The sequence below is a fragment of the Chaetodon trifascialis genome, chromosome 10, assembly GCF_039877785.1.
Source record: "Chaetodon trifascialis isolate fChaTrf1 chromosome 10, fChaTrf1.hap1, whole genome shotgun sequence".
Classification (NCBI taxonomy): domain Eukaryota; kingdom Metazoa; phylum Chordata; class Actinopteri; order Chaetodontiformes; family Chaetodontidae; genus Chaetodon; species Chaetodon trifascialis.
The window spans coordinates 17,145,455-17,159,511 of record NC_092065.1 but is presented as its reverse complement, the minus strand read 5'-3'; the positions used below and the strand labels follow the sequence as shown (position 1 = coordinate 17,159,511).

The 14,057-nt window shown below is 41.4% G+C and overlaps 1 protein-coding gene across 4 annotated transcripts in view; it reads left to right on the top strand.

Annotated features, from left to right (window-relative positions):
• LOC139337868 (excitatory amino acid transporter 2-like) overlaps positions 1–13,887 on the top strand; it is a 29,968-nt gene extending 16,081 nt beyond the window's left edge. For 2 of the 4 annotated variants that reach the window (XM_070972674.1, XM_070972673.1), the window contains exons 2-11: positions 2,812–2,951; positions 4,944–5,096; positions 5,531–5,781; positions 6,110–6,257; positions 7,078–7,204; positions 7,420–7,653; positions 7,738–7,932; positions 8,679–8,813; positions 8,937–9,201; positions 11,077–13,887. In XM_070972674.1, the coding sequence (XP_070828775.1) occupies positions 2,822–2,951; positions 4,944–5,096; positions 5,531–5,781; positions 6,110–6,257; positions 7,078–7,204; positions 7,420–7,653; positions 7,738–7,932; positions 8,679–8,813; positions 8,937–9,201; positions 11,077–11,148 (1,710 nt within the window). In that variant the 5' untranslated portion in view covers positions 2,812–2,821 and the 3' untranslated portion in view covers positions 11,149–13,887. The remainder of the gene's footprint in view (positions 1–2,811; positions 2,952–4,943; positions 5,097–5,530; positions 5,782–6,109; positions 6,258–7,077; positions 7,205–7,419; positions 7,654–7,737; positions 7,933–8,678; positions 8,814–8,936; positions 9,202–11,076) is intronic. The other 2 variants (XM_070972676.1, XM_070972675.1) reach the window with 1 other exon arrangement.
• Positions 13,888–14,057: the final 170 nt, after the last annotated feature.

Here is a 14,057-nt window from a genome sequence, read left to right as displayed (position 1 = left end):
GCAGAAGTGATGAGGGAATTGTATTAATTTGGGAGAATATGAACATCCTTCTGTTGGGTTGACAGCAGGTGTTGTTTTATTAAAACCTTCATTAATTCTTCATGGCTTTATGGTCCTGTAATGCAATTAATCTGACTAAGCCCTCGGCCAAGATTAACCGGTTCATAAGATGATCCCATTAGAGACAGAAGAAACTGTGTATGAATGTGTGTGTGAGAGAGAGAGAGAGAGAGAGAGAGAGAGAGAGTGTGTGTGTGTGTGTGTGTGTGTGTGTGTGTGTGTGTGTGTGTGTGTGTGTGTGTGTGCGTATCTGTGTGTGTCCATATGTGAATGTCATGACTTTTGAGTTATGAGGTTCTGTTGGACTTTTTAGTCAAAGAAACCGACTTTTGAGAGGCTCTTAACATCTTAGTCATATTTCATGTATTCACAGTTTCTAAGACAGGCAGCTCAGATCCATTTAAGTCAACGGATGCTGGAAACTTAAAAAGCTGAATATCTCAGAGTTATTTTGTAGGGCACAGAGAATGAATTCGTTTGACATGATAACATGACTTGAACATAGTTAAGTTGAAGCTGAATTTATGTACAGCAGAGAGAATGTTCCATCCAATAAAATTATTCTGCAGCATTAAAAAGCACGTTGTTATTTCCTATGCTGCTGTAAAATAATAGCTCTCTGCTGTAGTTTATTACTCTTTGCTGTAAATTCTCATTTTCATCTATCACTGGGTCATACAAACCCGCTCCCTCATCTGTCTCTGACTGGGTGAGAGAAGCGCTAATGAGAGGATCATGACAGAATAATGTCTGACCTCGGTGATGTCTGACGTCTGCCTCCCCTCTCCCTCAGTGCTAAAAATAATGAAAGTGGGAGAAAAGGGTGAAAATTCAATTAGCAGCACTCATCACTCTTATGGAATGGGATTACATGGTAATGCAAATTTTTCAGTGTTTGATTTCAGGGGTTTTGCTAATTCATTCAGCTTTTGTGTTAGGGTTGAAATAAGGTAGAGTTTAACTGTGGCCACTGTTTGCCTGCTGTGTCCTCTGCATTTCACACTTTGAAATTAACAAGAGGAGATAGGCCTGGTCCATCTGTGTGCCTGGAAGCTGATCATTTGGTCTTCCTATAGCCAAGCTCACAATGCAGCAATACACAAAGCTGGGGGAGGTGTGTGTAAATGTGTGAGCTTCTGTGTGTGCTCGAGTGGAATTATTAGTGAGCACTTGCACAACAACGACACCATAAAGAGCCTTTGGTTGGGAGGAAGTGTCCTATTGATTTCAACTCCCTGTCTTGCCTTTGATCAAGTTTCAGCTTTGAAAAAACTTGACAGCCAACATGATTGATATCTATGAAGTGGTTGGACTTCATTGTGGACTATGGGGGAGGGGGTGAGGACAAAAAAACTTTAACACTGAGGCTTCCATTTGTGAGTTTTAAGCCACGATCCCCAGGCGTGAGGTGAAGGGTCAGAGCCGCATTATTTCTTCTTTGCTTTTCTTTGTAATTCATCACAGGACACATTTTCATGCGCTTATTGGTGATGAATGGCAACACACAGGCATTTCCATTTCCCCATAGACAAAAAATATGTCAGCCCAGCAAAGACAATTTGATAGATTATTCCTGCAACTGGTTGAGGAAATGATGAATACAAAGCCGCTGCGCCTCTTTCCCTTTCTCAGCCTCGCTGACTTTCTCTGACAGCTCGAGCTGTTGAGCACCTGCCTTACCGGCATGTGACAGACACAGCTGGCTCTCTTCTCACTAACAAACCCATTCATACTTCAACGGGACCGCAGGAAACTGCTCTGTGCTGCCTACAATAGGAAATCATGTTTCACACAATGAATTAGCCTCTGTGACTGAGCCCTCTCTACCTACAATTGTATTTGAGGTTTTGGTTGCTGTTAAGTGTACTGACATGATTATAACTGGGAGATAGAATGCATAAGTGGGTTTTTAAGTCTTGACAGGCAATATGTTTGCTCCTTCTCCCCGTACTTCATCAGACTTTTACAAGTTGACACCTGCTTCACTTTCTCATCGTCTTATATCTCTAGACACACAAGTGCAAGTCTCTGGTTGTCTACACTGTGAACAACCTCATACAGGAACTGACTAATAAAACACACACGGCATGATACGATATTTTCTATTCCAATGTGTAATTTAACTGGTTTGAAATTTGTATTCAAAATACAATCTATTTCAGCGATCTGTGCATGGAACACCTTTAATTCCTGCCATTTCTATTGTTAATGTTATTGCAGTCAGAACAAATGACATAATGTAAACATGCCAGTGGATTCCTACAAAACCCCAGGCAGTTATTATTTTATCAAAACACAGAGCAACTTCTTTACAAAACTCTCTAACAAAAAGCTGTACCTAAGAGATGCACAGATTTTTGGTTTTTAATAAACTGACTTGGGATGCTTTCTGTCTGAAGTATCGCCCCACAAGACTGCAATTTAACAAGCAGCAGCTTGTCGTCAGCTTCCATCTGTTGGATGCTATAGTAACCATGAACAGTGTTGGAGTGACAGCTTGGCAACACACTTTGATGCTTAACATTTTTCATTGCTTGTCCAGAGGATCTCATTTCTGTATTATGCATTTTATTGCACTTTATTGTCTTGTTTTACAGTGACCACACACGATAGAACGTGGCCACATGATACACATATACTGGTTAATGATGCTGTGTGGCCACCAAGCGTGTGTTTTTGAAGGGGCTCAGCTGGATGGTTTTGCATTTTGTAAATGAGTGTTTCGTTTGTTCTTCTGTCTCTCTGTGGCAGTGCCAACAGTATGCCTAAACAAGTTGAGGTGAGGATGCACGAGAGTCACCTGGAGCCCATTGAGGCCAGGCCTCAGTCCAAATGTGCCAAAATCTGCTCCAAGATGTTCAAGAACCTTCTGCTCACACTCACCGTCCTTGGTAAGTCACCTCATCACTGCTGTATTTTTGTTTCTTTCTTCCCAAAAGACCTGATAAAAAGCTGGGTATGCTAAAGATGGCCACTGATCACCACTGAGCTCAGTTTTCTGTTAACTCAGACCTTGATTATGCAGCTTGCTCGTAATAAGAGGAGGAGATGCCATCTGTCCTTGCTCAGTGTACCAGACAGTAAGATGACTGGGTGTCCTGACCTTCCCCAGCTCTTTGCCACCTGTTGCTATCAAAAGCTCTCTGCAGCGCTGGACACCCAAACAGCCTCTGGTGGTGCATGAAAAATATCTTGATTATAGCGGTGGCTCGCTGCTCCACAGGGGGAGATTTAATGAAAAGAAGAAAAGGCATGAAAGCAGTGATGCAATTTCTGGTTATTGGTCTTAAATCAGATTTGTGTTTAACCAGCACATACCATTTATTCTGTGGTGTCTGGCAGCTGTGTGGTCCCTCCCAATCTTATCGTTTTATAAGCATAGCCTTGAACCTTTTAAAACTGTATAAATGCATCGAAATGTGTGTATGTGTCATTTAGCCATGCGTACGCCCGTCTGTCTGTATCCTGCCTGCATGGATGTGTGTTTATGTGAGCATGTGTAATGTGTACATCTCACCCCACTTGGCAGGACTCTCACAAGGCAAGTGAGCCAGCATGATCATTGATCATCTGTCACTTGGCAGATAAGAGCCTGCATGGGAACTTGCAAATTGGCCAAAGAGAAGGCACAGGAAATCAACTGCCATCCAAAACCATTGGGTGTGCAGAATCTGCAGGATGCTGCTAGACTGCAAGATAGATAGAAGCACAGAGGACAGCTTACAATCTCCAAAAAAAAAAAGAAAAGCTGGAGGGCTTTTGATTCCAGTGTGTGTTATTAAACAGCATCTCAGGCTGTGTGATCTTTGGCAGCGGTGTGGTAGCAGAGGAAGTGCAGCCATGGGGGGGTGGGGGGTGGGGGGTGGAGTTTTGTCTTGCGGGAGACAGAGAGACAGAGGCCAACTACTGGGTTGGGTAGGCAGGGCTTCAGGGGGGTTGGAGCACACAGAGGTCATCTTTAATTTGGGGGAAGAAATACTGTGTGGCAGGAAAAGAACTGTTTAGTGGAAGAGATATGTTAAGGGTCAACAGTGGCTTTGTTGGAGAGGGGCCAATCTTTAAAATGTCATTGTTTCCGGGTTTCTAGAGAGTGAATGGAGACAGAGGATAGGTAAGGTAGCAAAAAACTCACTGGAAGAAGAAACGTCCAAGGTTAACCTGAGATTAATGACAGCTACTGCACCTCTTTTTTCCGCTTTATTGAATCTCAGTGTTAGTCTCTTTTAGTTGCCCTGCAAGAAAGTGAAAAATCCTCAAAAACATTTTGGGTGTGCAGAGATTAAAGAGGCTTCACCAGGGAATCTGACATTCGGCCTCCTCCCTACTGCTTCAAAGATCTGATCTTAATCCCCTATGAGCTTTACTCTCTCTTCAGAGTTTTCTATTTTATCCTCTCAACCCACTGTCCTCTTTAAAGGACCAGTGTGTAGGATTTAGGGGCATCTAGCAGTGAGTTTGCAGATTGCAACCAACTGAATACCCCTTGCCTCACCCTCCCCTAGCGTGGCTGCTAAAAACCTGGGTTTTGCTGCTGCTGTAGTTTCTCCTGCACCCTTGGAAAGGGAGGGGTGGGGCAGGGGGAATTCACTTGGCTGCTATCTGCAACCTCACCGCTAGATGCCACTAAATCCTACACACTGGACCTTTAAGGAGAAAATCATGTCTCATTTGTTATTTCATAGATAAAATCTAAGTCTTTCCCATTAGCACAGAAAACACCCATAAGAAATGGCTTTTCACTTTTTAAAATGTTTTATTGAAATGTAATATCTGATTTTCTTCTCTCTGACTTCGAAATATCAGACTTTATTCCTGATTCTCCTCTCTTTTGCCTTCACACTCTGTTGTAGTTTCCCTCACTCACACTCCTCCTTGCTCTTCAGGTGTGATCTTGGGAGCTGTAGCAGGGATGTTGCTTCGCGTTGCCTCCCCGATCCACCCAGATATTGTCATGGTGATTGCTTTTCCTGGAGATATCCTGATGAGGATGCTGAAGATGTTGATCCTGCCACTCATCATCTCCAGTTTAATCACAGGTGCAGTGTTGACTGATCGTCATTGGCAAATACATTACAATATTACAAGAATATTGCATACTTACACATGTTACTGGTGCATTTTATCTACATTTGGTGGCACAAGTGAGCAGCTCATGTACAGTTGAATTTGATTACAAGGGCAAATAAACCTTCAGTTCTTCGGCTACACCATTCACTGCTGTGATACGTCTCCCAAATAGACACAAGGAAAAAGCCCTGTTATTACTGTAATCCAAATTCTAAAATCGTAATTGACACTATTTCATGCAATGCACCATGCCATGCATCATGCACATGACTGAACACCATTGTGCAATTCCCTAATGGTCTTTTTGTCCAACGTTGATGGCTTGCAGTATGAAGTCAACATTTCCTTTCAGTAAGTCCAAGTAATTACCAGGTAAACACAGTCTTGCTTGTTTTGGCTGCAGGTCTGGCCGGTCTGGATGCCAAGTCCAGTGGTCGCTTGGGCACCAGAGCTATGGTCTACTACATGTCCACCACTGTTATTGCTGCTATCTTGGGAGTCATCCTGGTGTTAGCCATCCACCCTGGCAACCCCAAACTGAAGGAGAATCTGGGCGAGGGCGAGAAAAATGACGATGTGTCCAGCTTGGATGCCTTCTTTGATCTGATCAGGAACCTGTTCCCAGAGAACCTGGTGCAGGCTTGTTTCCAACAGGTAATGGAGGATGACAACAACAAGATGATACACATGGCTTAAAGCTGAAGTTTGAGTGTCAGCACAGGCACTAAATGCTAAGAAAGTCTGTCTATGATAGTCTGTCTATGATAACTGAAAATCACTGTTATTATTGGATTGGTTGGTTTATTAACAGAGCAATACAAATGGACACTGGATTATAAAGGCAACCAAAGAAGAAGCTGATTTGCAATAACGATTATTGACAGTTGAATGTGGCCTTGTGTCATAGGGATCATCGTACCTGATGCTAGTATTGGTCTTCAAACTCATACTCATCAACTCATCTTTTCCTCCATTAACTCAGATCCAGACGGTCACAAAGAAGGTAGAGGTGGTCGTTGAGGAGGATGTCAATGCCACCACCATGGATGGTCTTTTGGCTAACATTACCAAGGAGCCTCAGTTCATCATCAAAAAGTCCCTGCAGTTCAAAAGTGGAATGAATGTTCTGGGTATGTAACCAACTGAAAACACTCACAATATACGCATGGACAATAAACATTAAACAAGACTGCGAGTCTCCAGCCATGCTAATGGCTTTGTGAGGCTGCATATACTGTAGGCACAATAGTGCTTTGAGCTAAAGGCTAATATCAGCATGTATCATGTTCAGTATCCTAGTTTAGCATATTAGCATGCTGACATTAACACACTGATGGGAGTGTCATTAGTTATGCAGATATTTGGTCATGAACCAATGTATACATACAACAAGCTGAACTTTTTTAACCTGATGATTGTACTAGATGAAAAGTTTAAGGGTCACCATCCTAAGGGAGGCACGAGTGTCTGTATCAAATGTCACGGCAATACATCGAATAGTGGTGAGCCATTTCACTCAAAACCACCAATGGGAACCTTATCATGGTGCTGCAAGTCAGATAGATCACCTGGGAACCAGAGATGCCTGTACAAATTTTATTTCAGTCCATAGAAGATATTTCTCTTCAAGTCATTAGGATTCATTTTCTGAGTACCATGAATATTTCTACTAAATTTCATGGCAATTCATCTAATAGATGTTTTTAGATAGACCAAAGTCGTGGACCAGCCAACTGACATACCCATCCATAGGGCCATGCTGCTAACATGGCTGAAAATATAACTGATATTTATATTGCATTTACAGAATTCTAAACATCTGGACAAACCTAATGTTTTTTGTCTGTAAATGTAAAACCTTTCATCTAATAGCGAGTCCCTCATGTGGTAGTCATCTCACCTGTCCACAGTGGTCCTCAAAGTTGACACATTTATGATTTTCTGTCACAGGTCTGATTGGTTTCTTTATTGCATTTGGCATCTGCATGGGCAAGATGGGAGAGAAGGCCAGACTCATGATTGAATTCTTCAACATCCTCAATGAGATTGTGATGAAACTTGTCATCATGATCATGTGGTTAGTATCACTTCAGAATCTCATTGACTCATCTTGAAACTCATTGAATTACTTTGACTCAGAAATAACTGTTAATGTCAAGTTATTTCTCATGTCATCCCAACATTTTAAAAGATTACAACAATGTGAAGCAGAATTTGTGCCCTGTCAAATTCTCTCTTTTCTGGAGTAAAAGCTAAATTGTAAGAAATAACAGTACTTTTCCGCCTCATCAGGTACTCTCCCTTTGGTATTGCCTGTCTCATCTGTGGTAAGATCATCTCCATCAAGGACCTGGAGGTGGTGGCCAGGCAGCTGGGCATGTACATGGTGACTGTGATTGTTGGCCTCATCATCCATGGAGCAATCTTCCTCCCCAGCATCTACTTTGTCATCGTCAGGAAAAACCCCTTCACCTTCTTCCTGGGCATCTTCCAGGCCTGGATCACTGCCCTGGGGACAGCCTCCAGGTCAGGGTCAAAATGAATGGGCAGTTCTTTCCTGATAATTATACAATTCATATAAAGTATAACCATCTCTGCTTTTCTCTCCAGTGCTGGTACACTGCCTGTCACCTTCCGTTGTCTGGAGGAGAACTTGGGCATTGACAAAAGAGTCACTCGTTTTGTGCTTCCGGTCGGTGCCACCATCAACATGGACGGAACTGCTCTGTATGAGGCTGTTGCAGCCATCTTCATCGCACAAATGAACGGCATCCAGCTTGACCCTGGTCAGATTGTCACTGTCAGGTTAGGAGACACTCATGATGGTTTACCTTTGTAATATACTCCGGGATACCCTGTGAGACGTAAACATCTGTTTTGTATGAAATGCCAACATCAGTGTTGTGAAATGATCAACCTTCCATGGTGTTTATACAATCCCTGTGTGAAAATAAGCCTCTTGAATGTATTCTAATTTGACTGCACACAGTCAGACAGAAAGAAACTGTAATTCTCACTATGTAAGGAGGGTTTAAATGGAGCTCTGAGTATGCAGTTCTGCAAACACAAAGCAGCATTTTCGTAGAAGAAATGGACTGTTGAGCTAATAAACCGCCAGAAGGAAGCAACAACATGTGCCAGCGTAGAGTCTCATGCTAAGCAGGAAGACCAACACCAACCAAATATCTGTTACAAATCTTTCCCAAATGCTCTTCTGTTAATAGAGTGAGTCAAGGATGGACGACCTTCAGCCTGACATTTTTATGACATATCAATCGACGAACCTTCCAATTAAACATCCCATCGTTCACATTTAAACCTCTCTTCATTTGCGATGGAGGACCCACTCTCATGCTCTTTGGCTGCTGCTCTTTATACAAGTACCATAGAGATTGAATGTCTTCATCTGCGGCTGTGTAGTGTAGCCATTTCATGTTGATCGGTGTCTGAGGAGTTGTGGCGGGAGTGGAGACTAGGTTGTGGAGGACATGATTAGGTGTATTGAGTTTAGAAAATGTGACTGAGTGCTGCTTTGCTGTGTTTTCATCCAGTCTGACAGCCACCCTGGCCAGTGTTGGGGCAGCCAGTATTCCCAGTGCCGGGCTGGTGACTATGCTCTTGATCCTGACTGCTGTTGGCCTCCCAACCCAAGACATCAGTCTGCTGGTTGCTGTTGACTGGCTGCTGTGAGTTTGACATGCATACTGAATGCCCTGTGTGCTTCTTCGTTTTTCATGCTTACTAGCATATATTCGTCATTTAACAAAATATGCAAAACCATCTTGCTCTTCTGGATTCTCTCTCATCAGGGATCGATTTAGGACTTCGGTGAACGTGGTGGGTGACTCCTACGGTGCAGGCATCGTGTACCACATGTCCAAGGCAGAGCTTGATGAGCTGGATGCGCACGCGGCTAAATCAGACGACATTGAAATGATGACGAAGACCCAGTCTTATTACGATGACATGAAGAACCACCACGAAAACAATTCCAACCAGTGCGTCTTAACCGCTACCTCTACCACAAACGCTACCGCCACTGCTAACAATTCTGTCGTAGTAGATGAATGCAAGGTACAATTAATGCTTACAGACATAGAGACTTGTATATAACCCTCTCTGTTGTTGCATGCTCACCCTGCACCTTTGCATGACTCTGTTTTATTCATGTCATCTTTGTACATAATGTAAATACATTCAATATTATTTTATGACAGAAGTGAAGCAAGAGAACAACACATGCATGTGCATGTATATATTTCATTCTTCTGGAATAGCAGCTTTTGTGGTGAATGAAGATCCAAAATGTTATGAGCTGTTGCCAAAAGGATTCCAAAATTAAACAAACTGAAAAATGATTAAAGGTCAGTGCATGCAAATGAGGGATAAAGCAGTTAGCTGAATCTGATGTCTGTAACCTGTTGGGGATTGGCTCTAAATCAAAAGGCAGTGACAGATGATCCTCATTATGACCCTGAGGAATTATTTAGCAGCCCTCCTATCTATCAAAAGCGCACACATCCATTTCCCCCCAAAACAGCACGATAGAATAATGTTTTCACTTTTCTGTAATCATTTTAGTTCTCGTTTCCCATTTGTTCTCTCTTAATGTCCGATGTGGCTCATTCTGCTTCATCTTAAAACGGAGCTGACTTCAACTGTTTAACAGGTTTATTACCAAAGGCTCATCCTTTCCTCGAGGTTTAAAATGCAAAGATGGAAAATGTTACAGTTAATTAGCAGCTCATATATTCCCTATATACACACATCTACCACGCTGTCACTGAGTCATTCCCAGTCAGGGTTTTTGTATTTTGACACCAGCTATTTCTGCACATTGTGAGAACTGTGTTGTGAAATCGAAAGCTGTGAATATAAAACACAATGCACTTTGAATACAGTCTTTGAATGTATTCCAGGCCGTTAGAATAATATCTGGGAGTTCAGAAAGCTTGTTCCCACACACACACACACACACACACACACACACACACACACACACACACACACACACACACACGACCCTGGCAGAAAAGGTTTAATGATGAGTCTGTTCATTTATTAAAGGATGACAGGTGTTGCTTAGCAACGCTGGCCTGTCACACGAGTAATCTGTCCATAGTAAAGTTATATCCTCCTTTCACTATTTATTAATGGCCATTTACATATGAATGTGACACAAAGGCTTGCTATTTCCAGCATCCACCATGACTTTTCTTTTTGTCTGATCTGTTTTGCCTGTAACTTACATTTCTAACCCTTTTTTCAAAGATGCAAACCACTGTAGAGTGCTTGCAAAATAGCTTTAACACAACAATGCATTCATTCTGTAGTGTTTGTACCTCATTCTCTATGTAATCTGTCTGTTTTATTTATGATTTATTCATTTGTATACATGTATATATTTTCATTGCCTGTTGAGTTTTTTGGTCATCATAAATCTGTGGTCCGTTCCCAGGTCAGTAAAAGAAACTCCACTTTTAGGCCTACCATAAGCATGCTTTTCAGTCGTCAAACAGGAGTTTTTGCATGTTTCAAAATATTTATGATACCTAAGAGGCTGTGTTTTTAATTGTCAATGTTAACCAGAATTACAGAGAATTATGTCCTAAGTGGCTTTACAGTTATGAAATGTTTACAGTCATCTGTATTATCTTAAAAGATTACCTCGACAAATAACTCTTAAAAACATAGCATGTAGGTAATGTTGCTTTTTTTTAAATGGCATCGCAAGCAATAAATCATGGTCAATCATGCTTTATAAGCCTGATTGGCCAATCAGATTGCTTGGCTGAAACCTTTAGTAATTTGATCTCATAAGTGGGAGCATTGAATCAGTAATACAGTGTTATTATAAGCCCTTTGATTGAAAGCTTAATGAGAAATGAACTGTGCTTTTTGTCCGTGCCTTGGATCCACTGTTTAGATTTCCCTGCTAACTGCTTACAGGTAACCTCAGCCACTAACGGCTCTGCTGCGGAGTGCACGCTTGTTGAGGAGGAACCATGGAAACATGAATAATGGCAGCACAGAGATCCCCTGCTCCTGGGCTCCACAAGCTTTCCTATCTGGTGATAAAAAAGAGTGAATGGAAAAAAAGTCACAAGAACAGAACTACTAATTGTTTTTTTATGTAGTTTAGTTTCTTTTTTTTTTATTAGTCCCTTTAAATGTTTTTGTAACTGCCTACCTGACTGATATATAATACTAATTCACTTAACTGTGAAATGATAACAGAGGTATACCTTTACCTGTTAGAGCACAACTATGTCCTATATAGCAGATACTTGCACAACATACTTCAAGGCTTGGGGAGGGAAGGAAGAGGAAAAAAAAGTTAGATAAGCTATTTGTAGCAATACATCTACATTTGGTTCGACATATCCAAGATGAGTGTCTGTATAACCGGGAATGCACTGAGATCATTGCCCAAGTTTCATGCGTTTATAAACACAGGTGATTCATTCTTCAAATGCCAGAAGATAAGTGGGAGTTAGAGCATTAATCATGACAGCCAGTGTAATGTTTGTAATGAACCTCTTCGCTTTACATGTGCGTGCACGAGCCCGCTGCTTTTCCACCTCAGCTCAGTCTCTCATCTAAGAACTTTGATTCTTAACCTGTCAGAGCCTCCGAAGTGCGTCTGACTGCTGATTGCATTTGCCCAATATTACCCATTATCCCTAAGGTCCAGCAAACGTATGAAAGGGTGGGAGGCAGGGAGAACAGGAAAACCTACAAGCACAGTCACAGTGGAATTGTAAAGCACACATCGTACCATGGAGCCCGTTTTTATCCCCTTTTGTTTTCCTGTTTTGTCGACTTCAAAGAAAAGGGACTTTATTTTCTTTGTGTCACCCGCTGAGTGAGATATAAAACTTGTTTGTGTGTGTGTGATAGAGAGGGAGAGAGAGCTGGGGTTAAGAACATGACCAAGTCAATTATAGGGACCAAACAGGCAGAAAATCAATCAACTCACAGAGGCCTTTGAACTGCCTCCATGACGTCGCTCACACACATTCTTCAGTTTTCTTACAGTAATGTCTGTTTTTAGCTGAATGGCACAGCAGTTGATATTTTTCCAATGAAGCCTCAACACTTAAACCACTGCCCTAAATATGAAACCTTATCCAGTTATTACTTTCTCTTTACCTCCAAGAGAATTTTGTGATGCCAATAAAATCGAAATTAAATTAGCATCAAAATGATTGTTGTGAAAACAAGCAAATCTGAATAAATCTTAGCACAAAAAAAGAGATTATATAGAGCACAAACCAAGTGAAAGAGCACAAATAAAGCCAAAATGCCAATGAGGATAATTTTGAGTCGGTGGAGTAATCAGAATCATGCTCATTATGTTCTATGTTGTACTCCAAGTTTAAAAAAAATGATTTTAATAACACAATAAGGGAACAGCAAACAATACTCAGGCTTGTATGTTTACTCTTTTACAGGGAAAAAAAAAATGTAATCCTGAAATGTTTACTCGCTCACTAGAGCTTCAAGAAAAAGGCCTCACAACAGCACAACTTTTAAAACTTTGACAATGAAAGACAGTCGTTTTATAATGCGATCACATGCTGGGAAGCACATTTAGGAAGCACACAAACATCAGACGACATTCCAGTGGCTGAATGATCCTCAACCTGTGTACTACCTGAAGGCACAGACATTGATGAACACTGACAGAGTACACAAGGTGAACAAGCAGAGAAATGTAAAAAAAAAAAAGAAAAGAAAAAGAAATGACAGAAGCAACGCAAGAGCGCTTGGCTGTCAGACGGATTCTTGGCTTGCACAAACAGAGACAGATCATTGATATAACACTCTTGCTTGCCAGCTTCTTGTTTAGCCAGACCTAAAAAGGTAAACAACGAAATATTTTAGCCACCAGAGCTCAAGACTGTTTCTACAAACCCTAGATGCTGCAGCTGTGTGTCCATATTGGTGCGAAGACTTCTTAGGAAAGTCAGAACAGAACAATGGACACTTCACACACATTATGCCAGAATGTTGCCAACTATCAGGTAATAATATAAGTATTCCTCTCATAGAACCAAATGGCTTAAACAGATCTGAAGACACACAAACAAAGCTCGGACTACTGGCTGTTAATTCTTTCTTTTTTTTTTTTTTTTGGTAAGCCTGCATGAGTGAGAGGTGAGACTTCTGTGATGTGGGTGTGCATCTGAATTCTTTATCGTGTCCTTCTCTCCTGTCTTGTTTCCTTTCATTTGCGCTTAATGACAACCTTGCCTTGGAGATGTTCACTTCAAACAAATGCCAATTAAAATAACACTAGGAAACTTAACACACCACTTAGCACAGCACTCTGTCCTTTAGTTCCTGAAACACACTCTCAGAAGACATCCTTCACCTTCCTTTTTTTTAAGCTCGGCTAGCAGAAGTGTGCTTTGATACCACCAGCGGCACGTTCGCTGTTCTGCTGTGCACACTGCACAGACTGATGCACACTATGCGCATACAAACAAGCATGCACACACGCTCACACACACACGTTCACCAGTTGTTTTTTTTTCCAAAAGCACACATAAAAACACACATGCAAACACTGTTAAACCTTGAAGGTCACTACATTTCTAATTGTAATCAGCGAGCTGCAGAGCACAGCACTGACACCCTAACAGGCCCTTTGAGTCTGATCTTATGACCTTGTGATCTTCAGGAAAATTAAACAGAAAAAAAAAAAAAAAAAAAAAAAAAAAAACCTCTCCAGTGTGGAGACAATGCAGACCATAGCATCATCGATGGGGATTGAGTGTTGGACCACTATTATGTTCAATCTCACGGTTTTAGAAGCATGAATAAAATAAAATGATAATTATTTTTTTGCACCACTATCTTAAAAGCATGATATTTTGAAGTGCCTCCTTGCACTTTGTGTATATATTGTAGGTAACAGATTTTTT